Raw genomic sequence first — 22,767 nt, forward strand, 5'->3', positions numbered from 1 at the left:
ATCTTCAAAGTTAATGCATTGCGTGGTGCGCATTAATTAGGTTCAGCAGTGAGCGTGTATTAGGAAGTACGGTGAATGGCGCAGTGTAGTCACATGCAGCTACAAGGATTGCAAGTCTCGTATTCCTAGTGACAAATCGCTGCTAGCACACGTGACGAGATGAAATGCTTAGCAGTAGCCCTTAAAGAACTGAAGATCCCGTTGAAATCACGTGAAACCAGCCAGCTCAAGTGCAGTGGGAACTTGCAGCATCTTGCTTACCGCCATCGTGGAAACCTGTACGTCTATCACGTGTTGTTGGACAATGGACGAGCTCAACTGGTTCAACAGAATACTCTGGAGTGAGTAGTAACCCCTCATACAAGGAGTAGCACTCTATACTACCTGTTTACACACTGGTAAATGTATTCAGAATCAAATCAAGGCATCAAGGGGCTTGTGTGTAGTAAATCAAACCGTCAAGAGGCTTTACATGTACTGAATCAAGTAATCAAGCATATTGGAAGCTAGCTTGGAAGGCTTTCACCTTAATACAGCTGTAATGAGACCCTTTTGTAGGGGAATTCAAGTGATAATTACCAGTATTTTAACAGGCAGTATAGAAGTAAACATGATTGTAGCTGCTTGCAGAGGTTTAGAACCACACTGTAATGTTGGGACCATATTTACTTTTACATTTGGCTAGTGTTATTATTTTTCTTATGTTGGTATTTTTTTAACCTAAAATTTTATGTGGACTCTGACTGGTTTAATTATCTGGTATTGTGAACAGGTTTGTGTGGCTCACTGCTGATATAGGCAGTGGGGCTATGTTGACAGAGTCACAACATCTGTTGGTTGTCAGTAGCGACCATGACATCACATGGTACAGGGTGGCCACTGTAGACAGGGAATCAATACAGGTATCATCAGTTTGCTCACTTACTGCAGCCCATGTGAGCAGTGAAATTTTAAGAGGTACGTCAATGTTGTGGAATCTTTGGTGTGCAGTGTCAGGAGCTTATAAACACTAAAAAGTGTTTATAAGCTCTTGGCAGTGTAACTTTTGATAGCTAGAAATTTGAATTCCTTCGTCAAAACCGTTGAAGATTAAGTAAGAAGTATGTCATACTATACATTGAGAATCAATGTGGTTTCCTATCCACTGGCTACATTGTATCTGAGTACCAACATTGAATGTCATCATTGCCTTTGGTGAAAAGTTTTCTGTGCTGTCATAAGGACAGCTTTATAATTTGTGCCAGTTGTATAGTATAACTTTTCTACTGGTTTCTGCTGATTGACTAACTATGTGCGACTTTTTGAAATCCCTCACTAATCAAAATACTTTAATAGAACAGTCGCATTTTAAAATAGAATAGACAGGTGCAATGGGTCAAAATTATTATGAATAATAGTTTCCTGCGTGGATAGAAAAGTTACATTCTCAGTTGGAGCGGCCTAATCATTATCCTTTCATCTTTGCTTGCAATACCTGAGTACAGTTGTTAAAAACAATACTTTATATTAGCTAGAGCAAGTTGTATGTTTTTAAAGTCATGTTCTACTGTAGCTGTCTGAACTGTTCAATATAAAAATCTATCTACTCACTTGAATAATGGTATAGCTGTATATGAGATGAAAGTGGTCTCTCTTTTTTTAAAATTGATAACTAATGTGCAGTTCAGAGCCATAATTGCTGTCACCTTTTTTATTCTAATGATTACAAAATAATGGTACTCTTAAAAATGATTGGGAGATTCTTGTAATTGCAATATTTAGCCAGGTAGTAAACTGACTTAGTGGAGCCCTGTGAAATAAAATACAAAAAATAGTATACCATACATTATGAACACAAGTGAATAAAAATTTTAATCATTTGATTATTACAAAATGCTGTTTCTACTGTACTTAGAGAAAACCAATCAAGAAGTTCACAATCCATGTAATTTTGCTTGTAGATACCTGTTGGTTGTAGCTTGATATCAATTACACAAATGGTTGTTGGAGTTGCCCATAGGATCTTTTACTTCATTATCATCATTACAAACAATACTTATAATAGTATATATTAGAGTCCTTCAGAATATTCTTGTGACGTCATTTTTTTAGAAATGGTAGCCGTTGAGCAATATCTATTTACAAGTATGGGCCAGTTAAGATTGTATCATAATCCCTACAGGTTCAAAGTTGAACACACTCACTCTACACACTTCATTACAAGAGGGAGGAGCACTGGCTGTCATCAATAACAACATGGTGTATCAAGTGAGCATCAATTTGAACAGTAACCAGCTGGACATGACTGCCTGCTGTGGTCTCCGTGACGACATGGGTTTTATGGAAGCCATATTGGGGATACGACAGAGCAACAAGTTATCTAAACTAGTTTATAAACATCCCTTGTTGTTTGTAGTGACCAGTGACTGTGCCACCCTCAGTATCCTTCTTTGTGACATTGTAAGGGACATCATGACACATGCCAAGGAGACATGATTATGTATTGTATGGCCGTAGACTTCAGTGTTAGAATAAAAACCAAACCAAATAGAATATATATGAAAGACAGAAACATTTTGTAGGTTTGTAAATGGCTTCATGATTGAAATTTTTATCCAGCCTTGGTGAGCCATGTATTGGAAAAATAGTCAATAACCAACTAATTTAGCACTTCTAGATGTTTGGTTTTCATGAGTCTCTTTTTTTTCGTGGACAGTGGGTTTCTAGCCATACTGTACAGTAAAAAAATTGATGAAAGAAAAGTAATGAGTTGAACCAATCAATGTCAGTTTTTAATTTGTCAAATCTCGGTAAGCAGCTTCAATTTAAAAGTGGGTGTTTAGATCTGTGACTTTTGTCAAGTGTGGATTCATTAGCCTTTTCTTTTGTCAAAGTTTCCCACTTACTGATATACAGTAACTAAGCATCCTAAGGTTAGTGATACAGGATACATGTGTGATGTAGGATCTCGTCACACATGCACACACGCACACACATCAGGGGGATATGATGACACTCCTTAACCCACTCACAGCTGTATACAATGTTACTAACGGTTGCTGTGTAGGAACAGTTAGTGTAAAGACATTGACACAACAAAATCCAGGTGAGGATCATGTGATCCAGTAATAACATCATCACATCATACAGGTTGTCTGTCATCATCAAGCAAGTTGATTGGCTGTTTTGATGTGGCTGATGACTTGGACAATGTCGTTGTTTGCCTGGGGATATATGTCCTGGTGTTTAAATTGTCTACATACTTTACTCTAAATAAAGAACATCTCAATCCGAAGTTTGTGCACCTCTTAGCAGACAAACTGATAGTGAGACAGTCACAGGGTAGAGGAATATTACATGAAGAAGATGAAGATATAAGTGATTGTGGAAATAATTTTGATCTAACATCAAGATATGTGTTTACGTGGCAACAGCGACGGAGCAAACTTGAAAGAATGGTCAGGGGAGGTCACAGTGCGACTTCATCAGGGACCCAGTGGTGGTATGAAGACTCGACCATCTTATACGAAGACCAGCCGGAATCCAGTAGCAACCAGCTTAGCGGATTAGCATCGGACAATGAGCAAGCTACTTCCTCCCCAAATCACCTAGCAGGTTATGCTCGTATTGTCTTGCCTCAGGCATCACACAAACTAGCTGAACATGCTGATCGTCAAGTGGTTGCTGTGGTGATGCTGACCTCATCCACCATAATGGTGTACTATGGAGGAGCAGCTGAGGGGGAAGGGCTGGTTGTCATGGAGATCACTGTTTGTGCATTGGATGAAAAGTCATATTCCAACTGCAAGTGAGTGTGGCTGATCGTGTGATCCTCCATATAGTGTTTCCATGCAAGGCGATAAAGTAGGGCAGGGCTATAGACTTTGTTTCAGCATTATAAATATATCCTTACCATTGTCACTAATTGAAGTAGTGTAACTATGGGACAATGAAGTCCAGTACATAGAGCAATGAAATCAGAACATACAGGGCAGGATTAATAAACTGTTGTGGTACTGCAGCAGCGTAGGTGTGTTTACAGTAAATTACACAACTTCAGGTTGGATGTGCTTGCATTGGATATCATATTACACTGTGTCCCTGACAAACCTATTGCTTCAAATTTGATCCCAAGCCCCAACGCTTAGTTCTTTAGTCCGATTAACAGTAAATTACATGTATAACTATACTGAAATATGATGTCCTGCACGTAGGGCAGGTATCAGTGCTAGTAGATATATAATTCGTACATAAAAAGTACTTGGATCAACTTTTTTTGAAATGGTGAGGTGAATGATGATGCATGAACAACCTCCTCTGGACCCCTTTCTGAGATAACTAAATGGTGGGAGGGTTGGTCTTTAGTATTTTTGAATACAGGTGGTGTCTGTAAAGTATTTTAGTTTGGTCACACAGATAGGACGTAGAGCCCTGGATACTGCAGTTATTGTTACTATATCAAGTGAGGTTGGTTTGGACGTGTTAAATTATTTTTGAAGGATTTAGTACATGAACTTATTAAGTTAGTTGTTTTGCATATGTAAGTTTATATATAACTGCAAAAATTCTACCCCCCTTGAAATCTTGTAAATTTTCATATACGTAGCACTGTTGATTTTGGGTTGGTTGAGAAATTAAATGTGCTACTAAAATTACATGCTTGAAACTATTTAATGAAATCAGTAGTGTTTATGCTTGAGTACATTACACATTTCCAATTTTTTCTTCATCTAATATTCTAGAAATTATTCCAATAACTATTGTAGAAATAGAGCAATTTCTTCTGCAATAACAGGAATAAGTTGATGTTATCAAGATACTCTAATAGAGCAGTCACACATCTTTTATCTCCTAACAAATTAAACATGCTTGTCCATCTCTAGGAACAAAGATGTTTGGATTAGCCATTATTTACTAGTTATACAGTATTTATTTGGTTAAATACTGCACCTTTAATAGTAGCCACACTTGTGTGGTGCCATGATCGATTTGAAAATAAGAACTTCCACATCAATTTCGAGCATCGAGTGGTTGGTAAATTTGAATAGTTGCCACATCAATTTTATTTAGAGTCGAAGGCTGTAAGAAATTTAGTTTTACTTTTAGACAAAGTTTTAATTTATAGCTTTTAGTTTATGTATTAGTTTAGTGAAATCCTCAATTAATTTTGAGTTGTGGTTTTAGTTATAGTTAACTTGGCTTAGTAAAACTAATTGTAGTTTGATTTACTAAAACAACACTATACGTGGGGTGTTTTCTGCATTCAACAATTTAAGTACCTACTGAGATACTTACTTATTTTATTTAGTGGTCTCACTAATATCTAGTGGAGTTTACAACTAACAAAGTTCTGTTCAATTACTCTACACTTCTCATAGAACATGCAGTTAATACAGAAATACTTTAATTGAGCAGTCACGTTTGACATTAATGGTTAACCAGCCTGTATGATGTAATATACCACACTGAATAGTCTCACATGATCTTTTGTATTGTAGAATTTCAGATGGATCACTACTTGTGGGTGTGGCTAATGCTAGTATCCCATTGGCTGTTTTATCACCAGTCAGCCTGGTTGTTCCCATAGTAGGATTAATACATCAAGAGTTTGTGCAGAAGGTAATCTGATTGGCTAGTTATGTGTTGCTATGGTGATGCTGCAGGTGCTGATTTATGAGAGTGCTGTTGCTGCAGAAATGGTGTGCAAATTGAATCAATGGGATCGCTGCTTTCTACCAATAAATGCATTAGAGACAGCATTAGAACTTAGACAACTGGACACTGTTAACTTCTTCCTAAAAGCAAGAGACTCCACAGGTTAGCTGTGATGTCTATTACATCATAACATTGCAAGCTAGTCACTTTTTTGTGTGTGTGGACATAGAAAAAAGCTGTCTGGTAACTTTCGCTGGTCATTCTTTGGCAGACAGTTGGCATGATGGCATAGCATCAGAACAACTGTTGCTAAGGATATACTACTGCTAGAAATTACGCTATAATGTTAAATACTGGTGGAAGTTACCAGACTCCCACCAAAAAAAAAGTTGGCTTGGTGGCAGATTAATGTTGTCATGTCATGATTATGTCTTCAGATCAAGAAGAAGAAGATGAGAATTATGAGCCGAAGCTTCCTGTTGATCTGCTTGATCATGCCATAAACTTGTTGATCAGAGCAATCAAGAAGAATATGACAGAGCAAAATCAAAACTCTCAGTTCTCTAGTCAGCTACTCCATATGACAATGACTTTCATTAATGAACAAATGAAGGAGAAGGCGGCTAGGGAAGTCCCAGGGGGAGGCCCCTCACTTGATGAGTTCACAGGATACATGTTACAATTGAGAGAGTGTTTAGCTGACACTCCTAAACACACTTTGGACCTCAACCAGTGGCCAGGCAGTAATTCTGAGGATCAATTTGGTTTGTCAAGGAAGAACAGTGAAATGTGGAGCAACCTAAATAGAGAGGTGTGTTGTTTAACCTTACACTCCTTTTATGAGACCACCTCTTTATGGTGACCATGTCAAGTAATGTAGTATGTACACATTGAACTGAGTCCTGAGAAAACAGCTAAAAATAATTTTTCATAAGAGAAATAACATTTGCTCAACACGTACATACTAGTAGTTAAGGTGTATTTCATGGCCTCATTTATAAGACCACCTCATTGTAGTGACCATTTCAAGTAGGTCCCAAACATAGCTAAGGTGTACTTCATATTATTTATTAGACCACCTCTTTATTAGTTCTGTTTTCTTGGTGCTAAGGGTGGCCCTTGTTAACACTGTACTATGTTTAGCATTGTTCCCTTATTAGGAAGTACTAAGAGATGCACTATTAAAGGATTGTTTACCGGAGGCTCAGTACTTCCTCATCCAAACTGGAGCAGTTGCCATGTCACCACAAGTAAGGATTGTGTAATATGTTGGTCGCCATGGTAACACGTGTGGTTTTGTATAGGTCAGCAAAGAGGACTCGTTACTGGAGGCTGCCATTACAACAGCTACTGTAGTAGTAGCGGACAATTCTATCACATCATTATTGTCAAGTTGTGTTGGGTTTGTGACGGAGGCCTTAGTGACTGAAGATGTTCTGTTAGCTTGTAACCTGCTCAGCCAGATGGTAGCTTATCTGTGCAACCTGTTATGGTGTTGTCACTCCTGCCATAGGGCCTTAATGTCAAAGAGTCACTGAGATACTTGTGTTTCAACACATTAAGTGTACAACTCAGAAATATTATAGTAAGATTTGTGCGTTTATGTAGCTGTTGCTATGGTGTTGCTAGGTTGAGGAGTTAAGGGAACGTGACTGGTTAAGCGTGAATGAATTAGAGTCACTGGAATATTTACAATTATTGGAGACAGTCTACCCTGTGAGGTCATATGAACTAGTCAAGTCTCTTCATTTTAAGACCCACTCTAAGTGAGGGATTACGGACTCTATTGCTTATCCTCTATATATTAATGCAGGAACAAGATGTACTTGTCCATGGCACTACCTGAGCTCCCCATTATCAATACAGTGTTGTCCCATGTGCCAACTGTGGGTAACTTAGAGGAGTTGTATCCCGAGTCATTTGGAGGGGTTAGTTGTGTGATGTATGTATTGCTAGAAAATTTTCAATGTTTCAGGGCTTACGCAGGATCTTTTTGAAAGTGGTTTTCTCTGCAACTATGTGACTGTTATATTAGGGTATTTTACAGTGCCTGACTGCTTTATTAGAGTGTGTATCTCAATCTTTTCACCGTTCAGTAGTTTTGCATGGCCAGATCGCCTTTTCTCCACAGCGCTTATTGATTGGAAATTATATGCACCTGCTTATAATTTCCAAAATAGTTTTTCACACTGTAGCAACATTATTTTGTAGCATTGTTCTGAATGGTTAGCCTCGCATGGCCTTTCATGACAGATTCCAGAAACCTGAAGTTTCAATTTAATGTTTCAAGTCACTTATTTTAACTGCATTTTAGGTAGTGGGGTTCAAGTATCTTTTTTTTTTACATCAACAAAGATAGCCTCTTCCACCCTCCCAAGTTTAAATGACTGTTGTTTAGAGTACCTCAAGCTTATAGTACTGTAGATAGTAACATTGTCATTATCATGTTGACAGGATTATCATGTTCCTGTGGACACACTTAGTAGTGGGAGCATGGGAGGGTACCTACATGTCACACTACAAATGATACTGGCATGGGACCAGGCCACTCGTGAGAGAGTACTATTAGAAGGACGTCAGCTGAGACTAGCAGGTGTGCCACAACTTAAATGTCTATTCTATATGAAACACACCACTGTCATTTTCATAGCAACCACCAATCAACACCAATTCTCCTGGGAAACGCAGTTACAATATTTCATATCACACAATGATATTCCACAACTCCTTGCTGTGGTAACAGACTTGTTGGCAGCCATTAAGAGCAGCTCTGAGCAAATGGAAATGCTGACTCAGTTAACTGACAGTCTTGTTACCATGACTACCTATTCTGGTGATGTCATTAGAGACCACCTGGCAAGGTTACCTGGGATATGCCTGTATTCTTATATTTTGGTTTTATTTTCAACAGGCAAGGAGTGATTCTTGCTGATGAAGTGAACAGTTTTGAGAAGCTGTTATCTCGTGTTGGCCGTTCACACTGCTTACTATCACAACCACACCCCCTAGCTCACATGAGCCAGTTAGATGTCACAGCTATGAGCCCAGCCTCTTTTCACTCAGCTTTCATTGGCTACTGCATCAAGAACAACTTTGTTAGCTTACTGTATCACTACTTGGATGTTTACAAGTGAGGAGATAATATACAAGCACAATAGGACACAACCAAAAATATAGTGACTGTTCTATTAGAGTACTGTATCAGCAGGTGTATGTTCTATTAGAGTAATTGAACCCTGTATAGAAATCAATGGACTTTAAACGATTCACTTATCATTTGTGATTAATCTGGTATGCGTACAGGCGTTAGGAGATAAAATATAATAACTTACGTGTTTCACAGACCCATCTTGTAGATTGAAAATTAATTCCAAAGTACAAAATAAGCTAGCATCGCAGATCCGAAACTTTCATTGTATTTAAAATGTTACATTGCTTTATTTCTGAATTATTCTTTAATGCTGACTTCTATGTTTATAATACCACAAGCTACCATCCCTAAACTATTTACACCTGTAAAGTAAATAATCAATTGAAGTGGCTTAGCTTAAACTACATCATTATACAATATAATTATAAGTTTGTGGTTGTCTGTTCTTGTGTTAGTCTTGCAGATGACCCAGTCTCTATTGAAGAGCTCTATATTGATGCTACACCCTGGGTGGATGTGATGTTGAAGTTTAGAATTGTAGCACAGAAAATGTTTGGTAAGTTTTCTCTGTGAATGGATGTGCAAGTGTGATGTGATGTCAGTAGTAGTAGTATGTGTTGAAGTGTACACATGTACGAAAACATTGAGATGTATATCGTTGTTATGTTTTTCCAATGCTGAGTTGCATATTAGGGTTTTATTTATTATGTTGACTGCCAAAAATGCTTTAATGCTGCTATGAAACTTGCTTGATAAGGTCACCTGTCTAAACCAGCCAGCCATTGCTAACATATTTGTATGCAAAATGACATGTAATATCATCATCCCTTTTACACTATATTGTCACTGATACTGTCATAGTAGGGACGTGGTCATTACAGATCCTACTGCCATTTTTATGGCCAGCTTGTCCAGTGGACGACTGTTGCTAGGGCAACAAGGTGCAAGTGTGATGGGCATGCTAAACACCGGTCGTCCACTCATCGCCATGGCAACACTGATGTACAGCAGTATCAGCCTACAAGAGGTGGGTGTGTCAAATTAAGCACGTCATAATAACATCACATTGTTTAGGCTATGGATGTAACCAATGAGGGACAAGAGTGGTATATTCATTGCGAATCACTAAAGACTGCACTTGCTGCTTATCCCAAATTACAAGATGCTGTGTTCCCGGTGTTGCCTAGCAACAGTATTACTGTTAAAGTACAAGATGCAACTGTTTACAAATTATTGCAGGTAACCTAGCAACAAGTAACTTAGCGACCACAGAGGTGACACTGGTATTGTTGTTACTAGGGCAACGTGTCATTTGATGTTTCAAATTTGTTCCGATGGCAATCAACCAACACATTAACCAGCGAGGGTGATTATCTTAGAGGTGTGTCCATATTATAGTATGTTCATGTTGAGCTGATACCTGAGAAAAAGGACAAGTATATTGATTCTACAAAATAAGTGCAACTTCATATAAGTGGTAAAGGCATGAAGAGCAGACTTGGTCCAATACCACCTAGCAAAAATGACATGAACCCAAGGTGGCTAGAAGTGTCATGTATTTAATGTTATTGGGGGCTTTCGAAGATATGATATCAAGACAGTACTGAAATGTGCCATGTATTATTTAAGCTCTTGTGTTATTCCGTTTGTGAGGTATATAATTTTTTGAGGTATCAGCTTGATGTGAACATACTAAAGGAGTTGTACTACTATATTTAGCACACAATAGGTACAGCTGGAGGCAGCAGTGGTATTGGTTCAGAGATGCCACACTTCTCATTGCCATCACTGACTAGTAAACACGTACATAATCAACACCTCAGTTATGTGTACTACCTGGAGCATGGCCAGCCATCCTTTGCCTTCGCTAACTTTGTAGCTGCTAAGAAACGTCATGGACGCAACTTTAACAAAGAGTAAGTGTCAAGGGTACAATAGTGGAACCTCTCAATCTCTATAATGGACCAAGGAATTTTAGCCCATAAGGAAATTATCTACTTTTACAATTTTGATATTTGTCCCTATTATAGGTTTTTACTATTGTGTCCTGATTTACAATGTATTGTATACACGTTTATCTACTGAATGTTATATTAGAGTATGTATGAATGTTATCTTAGTGGCCACCTATTAAAAAAGGCTACTTACTAAGGCTATTTGAGTATAAGTTTTATGTAGTCAGGTCCCAGGTTGTATGGCTCCTTAGGCAGAGATTCAGTCACCACTTGTTCCATTTTGCATTGACTGTTATATTAGAGTAATTTGAGCTGTCTCTCTTACTCTAGGGTCACCAAAGGGATCAACAGAGCTTATAAAATGGCCCTGACTGACTTCACAAACACCACATTGACTGGAGCATGTGTCACATTTACTGACATGTTATCCAGAGACTCCACTAAGCTGAGAGTACACTTATCTAGTGCAAGACGACTGTTTAAACACAACAAAGAGTTTGCTGGGGATGTTCAAAGCATATGTAAGGGATTTTGGTAGCTCCTTTGCTGTATATGGTAAATTGTGTTAATATTACTAGCACGACAGTTTCTCAATATGAAGAGTGACTCACAGTCCGCCCAACTTGTGTTATCCCAGCTGGAAGTTGCCACAGTGATGATGGTGGATAGTATGGAAATTGAATGGTACGGTGACAAATTATTGTGAATGGAGGGAACCTGTTAATGTAGACACTTGCATAATCCAGCGTATCCCTTAGTACATAAATTAAACTGTAAAGCCACCTTAATACTCAAGGGACCTTTGGTTGATCCCAGATTGTTTTTATGACTTTGTTTTCACAGCTGTGGTGTTGAAGCACTGGAATGCTGGCAGCTGATTGGTTCATTTTGTCAACTACACGGGCTGGTCCCTTGCAAGAGTTTCCTTGTCATGTGTGCACAAGAGGGGAAATGGCTACCATTGTTGTGCCACGCCCAACAGTTACAGCTCACACCAGATGAGGTATCCCATGTATTACATAAAACAACTATATCCCATCTCTACAGCTTCTCAGTGTGATAGAACATCATTTTGTTGACTTAAAAGTTAAGGAACATTTAGTGTTGGCTATAACAGCCACATGCTGGGGTGAAGCCTTACTATCACCACAGTCTTACCGAAATAGTGTGATGGAACAGCAGAAAAGCCACAAGAGTGCTGTCGACAAGGCCCGAGCTGTACAAAGCCCCCTGAAAGTAAATAGACCATTGAACTTGAGGACAAGATATTATTCTAAGGTCAGTCTGTCTTGTTTACTGTGTGTGATATTGATTAATGTTTGAGCCCTTGTTTCTCATGTTCTTGTTGCGCGTAACACCTGATACCATATTTAGTAGTGTTAATTGTGAAGCCTTGAATGTGTTTATCAAAGGACAAATGAGTTTGACACTTTGAAATTCCCATATAGGAGGGCGGGGCTGGATTAGAATGTATGTGCAATTACTGTAAAAACTATTGATATGCATGTTTACATCATTGAATTTTGTCAGCTTTCTGCCTCATGGTTGACAGAGACGAGTCTGACATTACAGTGAAATCTGTATGTTATGGACACCTTAACATAACCAAATTTATGATGCAGGCAATTTTATTTTAATAAGATCATGGTGAATTTACAATTCTCAAATTGCCAAACTAGTCTGGCTAACTTTCATTTTGTTCTCAGCACATTTACAGTCATGCTAGTAAATATAGAAATTCTGAAATGATTAAAGATACATTAAGTCTCCATAGCAAGGACAGCAATTTTTATCCTGGCTCATGCATTTTTTATATCTTAAAAAAGAGAAAATATTGTATAATGTGTCAAATTTGTTCTACCAAAAGTGCAATCAACACTAAGTACAAGTGTTAATAGTTGCCATGGTAATTCAGATGGGACTGTCCGTGGAGCCAAAACCGATGGACAATGAGGGATCTCATGATGATCATGTTATGTCACATGATGCTAGCAGGGGAGCAGGTAGTAGCAGCAGTGTTGCCATGGCATTATCACCAACCACAACTGACAATGGTAAACAGTGAAGTATTATTGGGTGTGCAATGATTGCAATACAATTTAGGAGATTTACAAAAGGAACTCACTGAAGAAGATTTACCCAGTGACCTTCTGGCTGTATTATTTAAATGTCATCAAGGGGCTAATTGTTACCAGGCCATCTTGGCACACTCTATTGCCCTACATCAACCATTGCTGGCCATTCTTGCTGCTTGCTGTGATGTGAGTGCTGTCTTCATGTGACATGTGTGTAATGATGTTCCTGGTAGGGTTGTGTGTTGGTGGAGTGTATGTGTGTATGGTTGTACACCAGTCTGGGCTATGCAGTGTTGGAAAAGGCTGTACATTTGTTGAGAAGTGAGTATATTAGTGTGTGTAGTGTATGTTGTCATTGTATGTTCAGTATTCCCTGGTGGACTACAGGATGATAAGAAACCTGAACTGAGTAAAGGTATTGTTGACTTGTAGTTGTGTGTTGACGGTGTTACTTATGTGTTGATCATGTTGACATATGTGTTGATCATGTTGACATATGTGTTGATCATGTTGACATATATGTTGATCATGTTGGGTTATCTGTTAGTTATGTTGACTTATGTGTTGATCTTGTTGTCTTGTGTGTTGATCATTTTGACTTGCGTGTTGATCTTTTAGAGCTCCAGTGGAGACGATGGACTGTTCTTGACTTAGCTGTGATGATTGCTGTTGGGATACAGCACAAAATGGCCTCACCAAGTGTGTTTGTGCTGCTCTTCAAGTATTTTGATCCAGTAAGCAACCAACTCAACCAAGTATAATAGTTAACAGTTACTGACTGTTTTGTTATACAGAACAATTTGTTGATGAATTTTATGCTGTTCTATGAGTCATTCAAATTCAAAGCTGATTACATCTCTAGTGCTATCTATCTGCATCAATTTGAAGTGAGTGTCATTGCTATGGTTACTGTTACCATCTGTTACTATGGTTACTGCTTCAACAGGATAGCTTGAAAGAGGGAGAGCTTACTGGAGTAATCGGTGATCGTGATTGGATAGAAAATTTAGCAAGTTTTATTGCTGCTCAGTTACTAGTTAGCTGTCGTACTTCATGTGAACGTTGCCAGCTACTAAAGTTGCTATCCAGTGAGAAGTTTGCAGCAACATTCAGCCACAAAGGTCAGTACATATATTGACATGATAGTCACTAACTATTTCTACTACCCCAGCTATTGACTATGCTTACCTATATCAAATTAACAATGCACTAAGTGAAACTGATCTTAGCTGGGACTTGTCATTCGTAGCAATGCTGCAGTTTACTACACAGCCAATCACTTCTCAGGTGCAGAGCCTCCGAGGCTTGTACTCGGTTAAAGTTAGAGTTGATTCAGAACATGTTATTGACACTCTTCTGGAGAGGAAAGAGTTTACCGTAGCTCGTTTGTATGCTAAAATTGTTGGTGCTCCACAAGACCAGATATCAGTCAAAGAGGTAGGGAGTCCCCCTACTATTTTACCCATATATGGATGTAGTTGTGTATCTTAATTGTAAATTGTGTTTGTGGTTGCTGTTACTAGGTTCAGCATCGCCTAGATACCATGAAGGGTAGTGAGTTATGGAAAGAGGAGAACACCAGAATTGAGTTTTGGTTGTCTGCTAATAAAACATTCCAAGAAGAGGGCTTGTCAGCCGAAATGGCGGCCAGCTTTTTTGAGGTACCACATTGTAACGTCACTGAACTTTAGTACCAGTAACCACTTCATTAGGTCGAGGTGTCAGGACATAGTGACTTACACTACCTCACTACAATGGAGCAAGTCTTGCTCCTGTCACTTTCCCTACGGTGGCACAAACAGGCACGACAGTTAGACAGTAAAGAGTTGAAGCAAAGAGAAAAGGAAATATGGCTTAGCCATATCAAATGCATTGCTAAGGTTTATATCTTTTTTCTCTCTTTCTTCTATTGAATACATCCTTTTCTTAGGGTGGTACATCTCATGGTCCATCCTGGTTACAAAACACATCCTGGATACAAGACACACACAAGAGTATGCCCACATCTCCAAAGACACATCAAGCTCTGTCAGAAGAAGTGATTGACTGGTCATTATTAGCATTACTGGATCACCATGGTCCATGTGCTCTGAAAGAACTAATGACTGATAATGACTGTACCATTGATGTCGGTCGTAAGTCACAGAGCCTGAACAAAGAGGTACATACCCCCACCTTTACCCCCTGCTTGTGACACAGTTTATTGTAGGAGGTTGAAGCACTAGAAGTGATGTTAGGTCGACTGCTGAATGCTGGTAGAGTGAACCAAGCAACTCGATTGGCTAACTTGTTTGAACATGGCTCCCCTAACCTAGCCTCTGTGTTGGTGAGTCATATAGTATGTTGCAATATTGTGTCATGTAACATCCTGTTATACTATAGTGTTGTATCCAGTTGGCTCAAGGCAAGCTCAGTCCAGACAAACTTACGTCAAATGTTTTGCAGTTGCTAGCTAGCAATCCTTCCAGTAGGGGCATGGCTGGTGCAAGTAGTAGCTCTTCCCCCTCAGCCTCCAAGTCACAGGAAGTGATTTCATTGATGGAATTGTTAGCTGATCGAGCACCGCATGCATATCACTGCTGTGCCATCATCATTCACTGCTTTAAGATTGCTCTGGTAAGTATTTGTGTAATGGTGCCATTATTGGGTTAAATACAAATTACAATGATAAATATTTTGGATGTTTCTGTCATTTGTTGCTTCATTTTAAAACAAAGGACAATTAAGTGACGTCACTTAATAGCTTCCTGGTATATGTGTATTTCATAGAATGTTAGAATCATCACTTTTGTAATTTGATAATATGGGTACACTAATGTTATATGACTTCAATGATTATTACAAGTATATATACAAAAAATAAACCTAGATGTTTTCATTATAATTATGAGTAAACTAGTAAGTTTATCTTTTACATATTTGTGGTTTACATAAAATGTACAATTTGGCATTGCTGTACTTTGTAATACTTAAACGGTTCATGTCTGTTACAGGCAGTCAAACATCCATATGAGTTCATAGTTGCTGCTGATCCTCTGGACACTCTAACTGCATTGCTTAGCTGTGGTCAGCTTGACAAGATAGCAATGGCTGAGAACTTTGTGCAAGTGTGTCAGCTGTCTGCCGAAGAGGTTAGCACAATACTGCTGATTGTCGATATTATTGGGGGTTGTGTTAGATTGCTGATTACCTGTGTGAGTGTGTCACGTCCGCCCTCCAACAGTATCAATCACGTGAGCTGTTGTTGTATAGAAATAATGTTATGGTAAATTTCACACAGTGACGCACACTTCACTGGCACAACAAAGCCTGATGACTGCTGGTAAAGAGAAGGCTGTCATGTTTGGCTATGTTTGTTATGTTGTTATTGCAGCGTTAACTAGAGCAAACTCTCGTCTTGTCATCTACTCCCCACGCATGACAAGTGCACAGTTTGTAGAGCTAGTCCAATTGTGCCCTGATCCAGCGATGCTTGGGTGTAAACTCTTTGCCATGATCAATTCCAATGAATTAGCCACTCTTAGTAATCAAGCCAGTAAGTCATCACCCCCTAAATGTAACAGTGTAACAATATCTGTTTGTAGAACTGTCTGTCCAAGTTGATTTGCTCATCAGGGCTCACGACTGCTTCTCAATCGGTTGCAACATAGATGGCATTGCTATGGTACTGGAGCTAGCCCATAATTTAACTAACACCCTCAATGAAGAAAAAGAGTACAAACTTATGGTATGTTACAACAGTAACCCTCACTTAGTGGCCACCTCTTTAATAAGACCACCTCGTTATAGTGACCACCTACAGTATATAAGGCTCTTAATGTGTTAACACACAGGTCAGACTACTAACTGGAGTAGGAAGATTTCGGGAACTTAGTTATATTATTGATATATTAGTGAGCCACGATGAGTTTGAAACACTTCTTTCAAAGAATGCTGAGAAGGTAATGCACCCTCCATCTCCCACCTCTTTACATGACATTCCAGGAGGAGCAATTCAAGACAGCATTACTGGACTACTTGAAAAAATATCATAATTCTGACAGTGAGAAGCTACGCATGGTAGCCGGCAAGTTTATGATGCACAGAGAACAAGCTAAGGCCATCGAGGAACAAGCAAAAATGTTGATCAAGTCTTTGAGAAAGAAAACATTAGGTGAGTACAATTATGGGGATGTGCTATGTGTAGACAAGAAACATATTCTATGCTTAAAGAAAGTTTTCAATGTAATATTGTCATTTTGTGACAAAAATGCCTTTAAAAAAACATTGCTGTACTGAATTACTGACATTGTACAAACTAATTTGTTGCAGACCCAGGCAATCCTGACATTGTGAAGACATTGAAGAATGCTTACAGTTACTATCTAGATGCTGCAGCCAGCTATGCCAAGGTTAGTTGATAGAGTGTGTGGCCGTGATGTCATTTATTGTACTAGGACGACTGCCTCAGTAACACGGAGCAATGTATGTCCCAGGCTAGACTGGTTGCCCTGCAGCTATCAGTGATGAAGAATGGCGTCAGAGTACTCAGCCTTGACAATAAGGCTGTACTAAGGTTCTTACAAGAACACAACATATTTTACGAGGTATGTGTGGTCGCTGTGTATGGTGTGCAATATTTTTGTGACGTCTACTGCTAGGCATTAATTGTGGCTGATGCATACAAGTCACGCGTGTTGATTGAGTGGTCCGTCAACTTGTACCATCGTGTTGTGTTAGCCGGGGACCTACGTTACTACAATGACTACAAGTGTGCCCTACCTCTAACTGTCTCCCTCTTTCAGGAGTTAGCTAGCAAGTGAGTTGACGTACAACTGATAGAGTAATGCTGTTGTGATCCTGATCTTATAGGTTTCGTAGGGATCAACATAAGACAACACAATCAGCACACTACATGAGGCAAATTCTCAATGATCTACCTGATTTATCACTACGTCACAAGCTGCTACAAGACCTTGGATATGGTCACCATGTCAGTGAACAAGTGTCTTTTAATCCTGATGAATTTATACGTGACATTTCACGACTTTGATATTATGATCATGTCATTTTTTTTTCTTTTAACAATTGTATGGGAAATCCCAGAGAAAAGTCATGCAATGAAACTATGTCTCAGCTATTGAGTAGATAGAAGTACTGTACGTATCATGCATACTGGAGTGCTTAATTTTTCCAAGCACTGTTTTGCACAGTGCATTCCACAACTTGGCTCACGTGCAAAAGCCATATATTAATATCTGTTTTACACATCACTGGTGTATTAGTGCTAGTTAGGATGGAACTAACACGTCGTAAACTGACTTCGTGTGGTTTATTGGTACTGCTGATATTGGGATCAGTGGATGGTGATTGCGATAGGAATGAATGCCAGGGAAACAAGGAATGTATCTACATTCAAGGATTCGTTCCCAAGCAGAACCCAACTTTCTCGGCGGAGGCGGTAATTCCGGCAGCACGGTTGGCAATACAAGATCTAAACAACAGCACAAAGTATCTGCCTGATCATGAACTCGTACTGGAATTCGCGAACACTAAGGTTAGCACCTTTTTTATACTTGTATGTGTTAATATTGCGAATGCCTATGGCAGTGTGACCCGGCAGAAGCGACATGGCAGTTAATCCGGTCTGTTATACGTTCACCAACTCCTACGAAGGTAATGCTTCTAGGAGGAGGCTGTTCCCCTGCAACTGAACCGCTAGCTGCCCTAGCTGGCTTGTTCTATAACTTGACCCAGGTGGGAGTATGTATGTTTATGACACATTGTACGTGATTGTAAACACTTTAGATATCATATCTTAGTTCGTCACCTTCTCTGTCTGAAAGGGAAAAGTTTAGTCGCTTCTTCCGTACAATTCCATCAGAAGAGGCAACAAGTACTGCACGTTTAGCATTACTGGAGCGATACAATTGGCAGAGAGTGGCCTTGTTGTATGAAACACAAACCATTTATGCCACGGTAGGGAATTTGTGATGCTTTTGTGTATCCATTATTGCTTACTATTAGACTGTACAACAATTTGTTCATATGGTGCCCAAAAATGATTCCCTACTGGTGAGGAGTTTTACACGAGATGCTACAATACACTTGGAACGTATTAAGGTAACAACCGATCGTGTATCATGTAACAGCATCAACTTGCTCACAGAATCAAGACTATCGTATCATATTTGGTTGGTTCTACGAAGAAAAAGCATTAGATACATTTTGCAAAGTAAATAATGTATGTTTTTGTCAGTGAGTCAATGATATTGTCATAGGCAATAAATATGGGTCTAGTGTCCAAAGACCATGTATGGGTGATGCCAGTGTTGTCTGAAAACTGGTTTAGGAATGTGACTGACAAAGAGGGAGCAAGTTGTTCACAAGCTGATATTGAGAATGCATTGTTGACGAATGTACTCTTCATTGACCCTTATCCTTGGGATCCTGATGATAATGCAACAGCGGATTCTGGGCGTGTAGGTTTTGTGTGTGTACATGTATGTATGTGTGGTATACAAGCACGTGTGTATGTACATGTGGTATAGGCGTGTGTATATGTAATTTTTAATTTACCTTGTCCATAGAATAGAACAAATTTTGAAAAGGAATATGAAAAGGCTCGTAATGACTGTAACACATCGAAAGATGTAGGAGTCCATTTTGGATCATTCACATACGATGCAGTCTGGGCTATAGGAATAGCACTTAATAATGCGATCAATAACAACATATCAGTTGCAGATTTCTCCTCTAATGATACACAGTTAGCTGATGCTCTGACACAGCAGATGCAACAGGTGGAATTTCAAGGAATATCGGTGAGGCCTGTGTTCTCCATTTCGTCTCACTACTGTCACCTGTAGGGTTACATTGAATTTGAGGATGGTACAGGGGACAGGATAGGATACAGTGCCGTATATCAGTACAATGGTGAGGTAGCTGATGTTAGTCTTACATGTCTGTTCATGTATCAGCTGTAGAGAGTTTGAAGTTGGAAATTGTATCCCGCATTGAACAGAATAGGGTAACAGAGCCAACAAATAAATTTGAATTTTGTGGTAACAGAACTGACTTCATGTGGAAAGGTACTAAATAGGCACTGCTAGTGTGTTCTTGTAGTTACATCTTGTTTAATAGGGGGCAGTGCACCAAAGGATCACCGTACACCTGTATATAAACATCTTGATCACGGTCTCATATATCTTTGTTTTGTGCTGGTACCTTGTGGACTACTGTTCATCATTGCTTTATTTATATTCAACATTGTTACCATCAACAAACCGTTAGTATAATCATATGTAAGGAATGCTGGCATCATTTCTTGTTACTAGGCTTATGACCAATTCATCCCCTCATATGAATAATATTATCCTAGTGGGAGCTATGTTCATGGTGTTGTCTCCTATATCATTGTCATTTGATTCTGATTATCCTGATCCCTTTGTTCTACCTAATGCTGCTAACGTCACTGATGTTGATGGTGATGTTGATGGTGATGCCAAGGACCGATACACAGCTTGGTGTCATGTAAGTAACTACAACACAACAAACTTACCTGTAGTGTTCATGTGTAGTTCTACAAGCCACGACAGAGTTTAGCTTTGTAATATCTTGCTGCTGCTGCTGTTGAATCAGATTGTGTGAATTTGTTATCTCTATAGTAACCGTGAAGCTGTGAAGACGTCTGTCTGTAATTTCATTGGCCAGAATTTTTCCTTACAGTAGTGTTAATTTGTTGACATGCTTGTTTAGCGCCATTTCTACAGAAGTGCAGAGTTATGTAACATGTAGTGTTTCAGCTTCAGCGATACCAGCAGCAGTGGACATGACTAGGGCATTTTTATTTTTTTGCTTGTGTCACAAACTTCTTTCTCTTTAGGTTAGACTGTGGTGGCTGGTGCTAGGATTTACATTTTCATTTGGAGCACTGTTTTCCAAGATGTGGCAGATATATCGTCTCTACACTAACCCCAAATTAAAGAAACAGGTAATTCTTACATATACCATAGTTGATAATGAAGTTCTTTTTGAGCAATGTAATACCGTAACCAGTTGACAGTAGCTAAGGTGAGGATTGTGGGGGATATGGCTCCACTCAATGGAGTGCAATAGTAAACTATTGAGAGGTGGTTTATTAGACGCCACTCAAAGTTTACATGTATCTCATGTACACAATCTATTGGGAAATATAGACATACAGTTTGTGGTAGGAATATAATAGTAATTATCTGACAGTTATCAACTGTCAGTCATCATTAAATTGTTTGGTTTAAAATGTATCCAAGTTACCTTTATGTCTTTATGCAATCATTATGCAATCATTATGCTTCACTGAAGTAAGATTAAGACATTATTTTTTTTGTCAGCCTCTTCCTTTGTGCAACTTCTTTTTCCCGCTTGGAGTATTTTTGTTCCTGGACCTGGCTGTACTAATTCCCTGGACTATACTGTACCCATTGGAATGGACAGAAGAAAAGGTTAGCAGAGTGTTTGTCATCCCTGAGATTACTTGTAACAACAATATTGTGTAGGATGTTAGTGATGATGGTAATACCGAAGTACATCATGAGTTCTGTTCGTGTAACAAGTTTGGTTACTGGATTGGAGCGGTCTACGTCTACAAGGGTCTGCTAGTTGTATTCAGTTTGTTTTTAGCCTATGAGAGCCGTAACGTCAAGGCATATTATGTCAACGATTCCAAACATGTTATCTTTGCTCTGTTGTCTGCTGTGCTGTTGATTGGGTCAGGAGGTCCTGTGTCACTGGTTCTAGCACTATTCTTCATCCCCAACGGTGCTTACATAGTGGCCGTGATACCAATAGTACTGGCCTGCGTCTGCTCAACAGGAATACTATTTGTCCCTAAGGTAGTAATCACTGTATTGTTTAGTATATGATGTAATCAATCTTTTTAGATGGTGTGGATGTACAAAGGAAAGGAGACGTTTGTGCCGGATGCGTTACAAGATACTCAGGAGGAACAGTCTCCTAGCTCTGACAATGTTCTTGGACAAGAAATGAATCAAATTAAGACTGCAGAGGTTGGGTATATCCTTATATAGTAACAATGCAATATTTTGGTGTCATCTACAGACTGATGCAAAAGCCCAGAATGATACCACAAGTGTAAGTGTTGATTAATAGTGTTGTGATAAATATCGTTATCACCCCTCCAGTCATCAGAACCTGTTGTATGCAGTGACCGTCGTGGTAGCAGTAACACGGAGAGTGATAGCGGAGTACAAAGCGAGGATCTGGCATATAACATCACCCATCGTAAAGGCTCCGTATAACCCCCTTTGTTTACATGAACAAATACCTGAACTATATACACGTGTATATTTATTCCTTGTAATTGTGGTATTCAATTTGTGCAGTATGAAATAGCTGTTAGCTAGAAATAATGAACAACCGAAAGCTGAGGACTGCGTTGACCGTGGTGTTGACGATACTTGGATTACTGTCGCTAATGATGAATGTACTGTACGTGTACAGATTTGGTCCACCTTACCAGTCAAGCGTAGAAGATAAGCCGCCATTTGCTCAGCTTTCAGCACTGGCGTTACGCGGCAAACCCGTCCACTTAGTGCGAAGAAGTCTTGTTAGTGCACCCTCTGAAGAGATAAGGCATGAAAACAGCACCACTTTAAAGGTGACAACTACCATCAGCTCAGCTACCACTGCTATTAACACCTCCTCAAGGAGTACAGCTAGCTCTTCAACAAAGAGTTCAGCTAGCACTACTAGTAGCTCTGCAATGTCTACTGTCACTGCTAGCTCAGACCAGAATAGTTTTGTGTTGGTGGGTAGCTATTTTGATCCAACCAGTTTACTAGCTAAGCCACTATTCCAGCTGGGTCAATTTGCTAACAGTCTATCTAAAAACAGCCTAGTTGCTCCCTGGGTGTTTGGATATAGGTCGTATGGTACAAAGAAACTGGTAGCTAATGCAGATAAAGGAAAGAAC

General features: G+C 39.2%; 2 protein-coding genes across 2 annotated transcripts; both read left to right on the top strand.

Moving 5' to 3' along the window:
- The first annotated feature begins 34 nt into the window (after nucleotides 1-34).
- On the top strand, nucleotides 35-17,934 carry LOC136267266 (spatacsin-like). Its single transcript, XM_066062350.1, has 49 exons — nucleotides 35-341; nucleotides 773-957; nucleotides 2,162-2,419; nucleotides 3,014-3,085; nucleotides 3,130-3,787; nucleotides 5,478-5,598; nucleotides 5,643-5,796; nucleotides 6,072-6,445; nucleotides 6,795-6,884; nucleotides 6,939-7,100; nucleotides 7,148-7,219; nucleotides 7,264-7,400; nucleotides 7,448-7,562; nucleotides 8,089-8,227; nucleotides 8,285-8,495; nucleotides 8,546-8,764; nucleotides 9,241-9,341; nucleotides 9,667-9,812; nucleotides 9,860-10,024; nucleotides 10,085-10,166; nucleotides 10,515-10,701; nucleotides 11,071-11,261; nucleotides 11,319-11,424; nucleotides 11,584-11,743; nucleotides 11,788-12,018; nucleotides 12,656-12,794; nucleotides 12,844-13,001; nucleotides 13,049-13,136; nucleotides 13,183-13,230; nucleotides 13,434-13,549; nucleotides 13,610-13,702; nucleotides 13,762-13,936; nucleotides 13,987-14,252; nucleotides 14,339-14,476; nucleotides 14,528-14,695; nucleotides 14,746-14,976; nucleotides 15,025-15,141; nucleotides 15,198-15,431; nucleotides 15,809-15,946; nucleotides 15,994-16,048; nucleotides 16,096-16,137; nucleotides 16,189-16,350; nucleotides 16,400-16,542; nucleotides 16,649-16,756; nucleotides 16,800-16,968; nucleotides 17,127-17,206; nucleotides 17,252-17,401; nucleotides 17,456-17,613; nucleotides 17,667-17,934. Exons 1-49 carry the CDS (start codon nucleotides 160-162, stop codon nucleotides 17,845-17,847), a joined length of 7,875 nt encoding a protein of 2,624 aa, XP_065918422.1. The 5' UTR covers nucleotides 35-159; the 3' UTR covers nucleotides 17,848-17,934.
- Nucleotides 17,935-18,028: 94 nt separating this feature from the next.
- LOC136267268 (gamma-aminobutyric acid type B receptor subunit 1-like) lies at nucleotides 18,029-22,184 on the top strand. Its single transcript, XM_066062351.1, has 17 exons — nucleotides 18,029-18,351; nucleotides 18,405-18,551; nucleotides 18,603-18,773; nucleotides 18,822-18,917; nucleotides 18,964-19,029; nucleotides 19,076-19,276; nucleotides 19,385-19,618; nucleotides 19,664-19,730; nucleotides 19,781-19,885; nucleotides 19,938-20,082; nucleotides 20,132-20,327; nucleotides 20,680-20,787; nucleotides 21,167-21,277; nucleotides 21,332-21,667; nucleotides 21,716-21,841; nucleotides 21,894-21,926; nucleotides 21,977-22,184. Exons 1-17 carry the CDS (start codon nucleotides 18,091-18,093, stop codon nucleotides 22,091-22,093), a joined length of 2,520 nt encoding a protein of 839 aa, XP_065918423.1. The 5' UTR covers nucleotides 18,029-18,090; the 3' UTR covers nucleotides 22,094-22,184.
- Nucleotides 22,185-22,767: the final 583 nt, after the last annotated feature.

Source organism: Dysidea avara, chromosome 9 (genome assembly GCF_963678975.1).
Source record: "Dysidea avara chromosome 9, odDysAvar1.4, whole genome shotgun sequence".
In the NCBI taxonomy this organism is placed as follows: Eukaryota; Metazoa; Porifera; class Demospongiae; order Dictyoceratida; family Dysideidae; genus Dysidea; species Dysidea avara.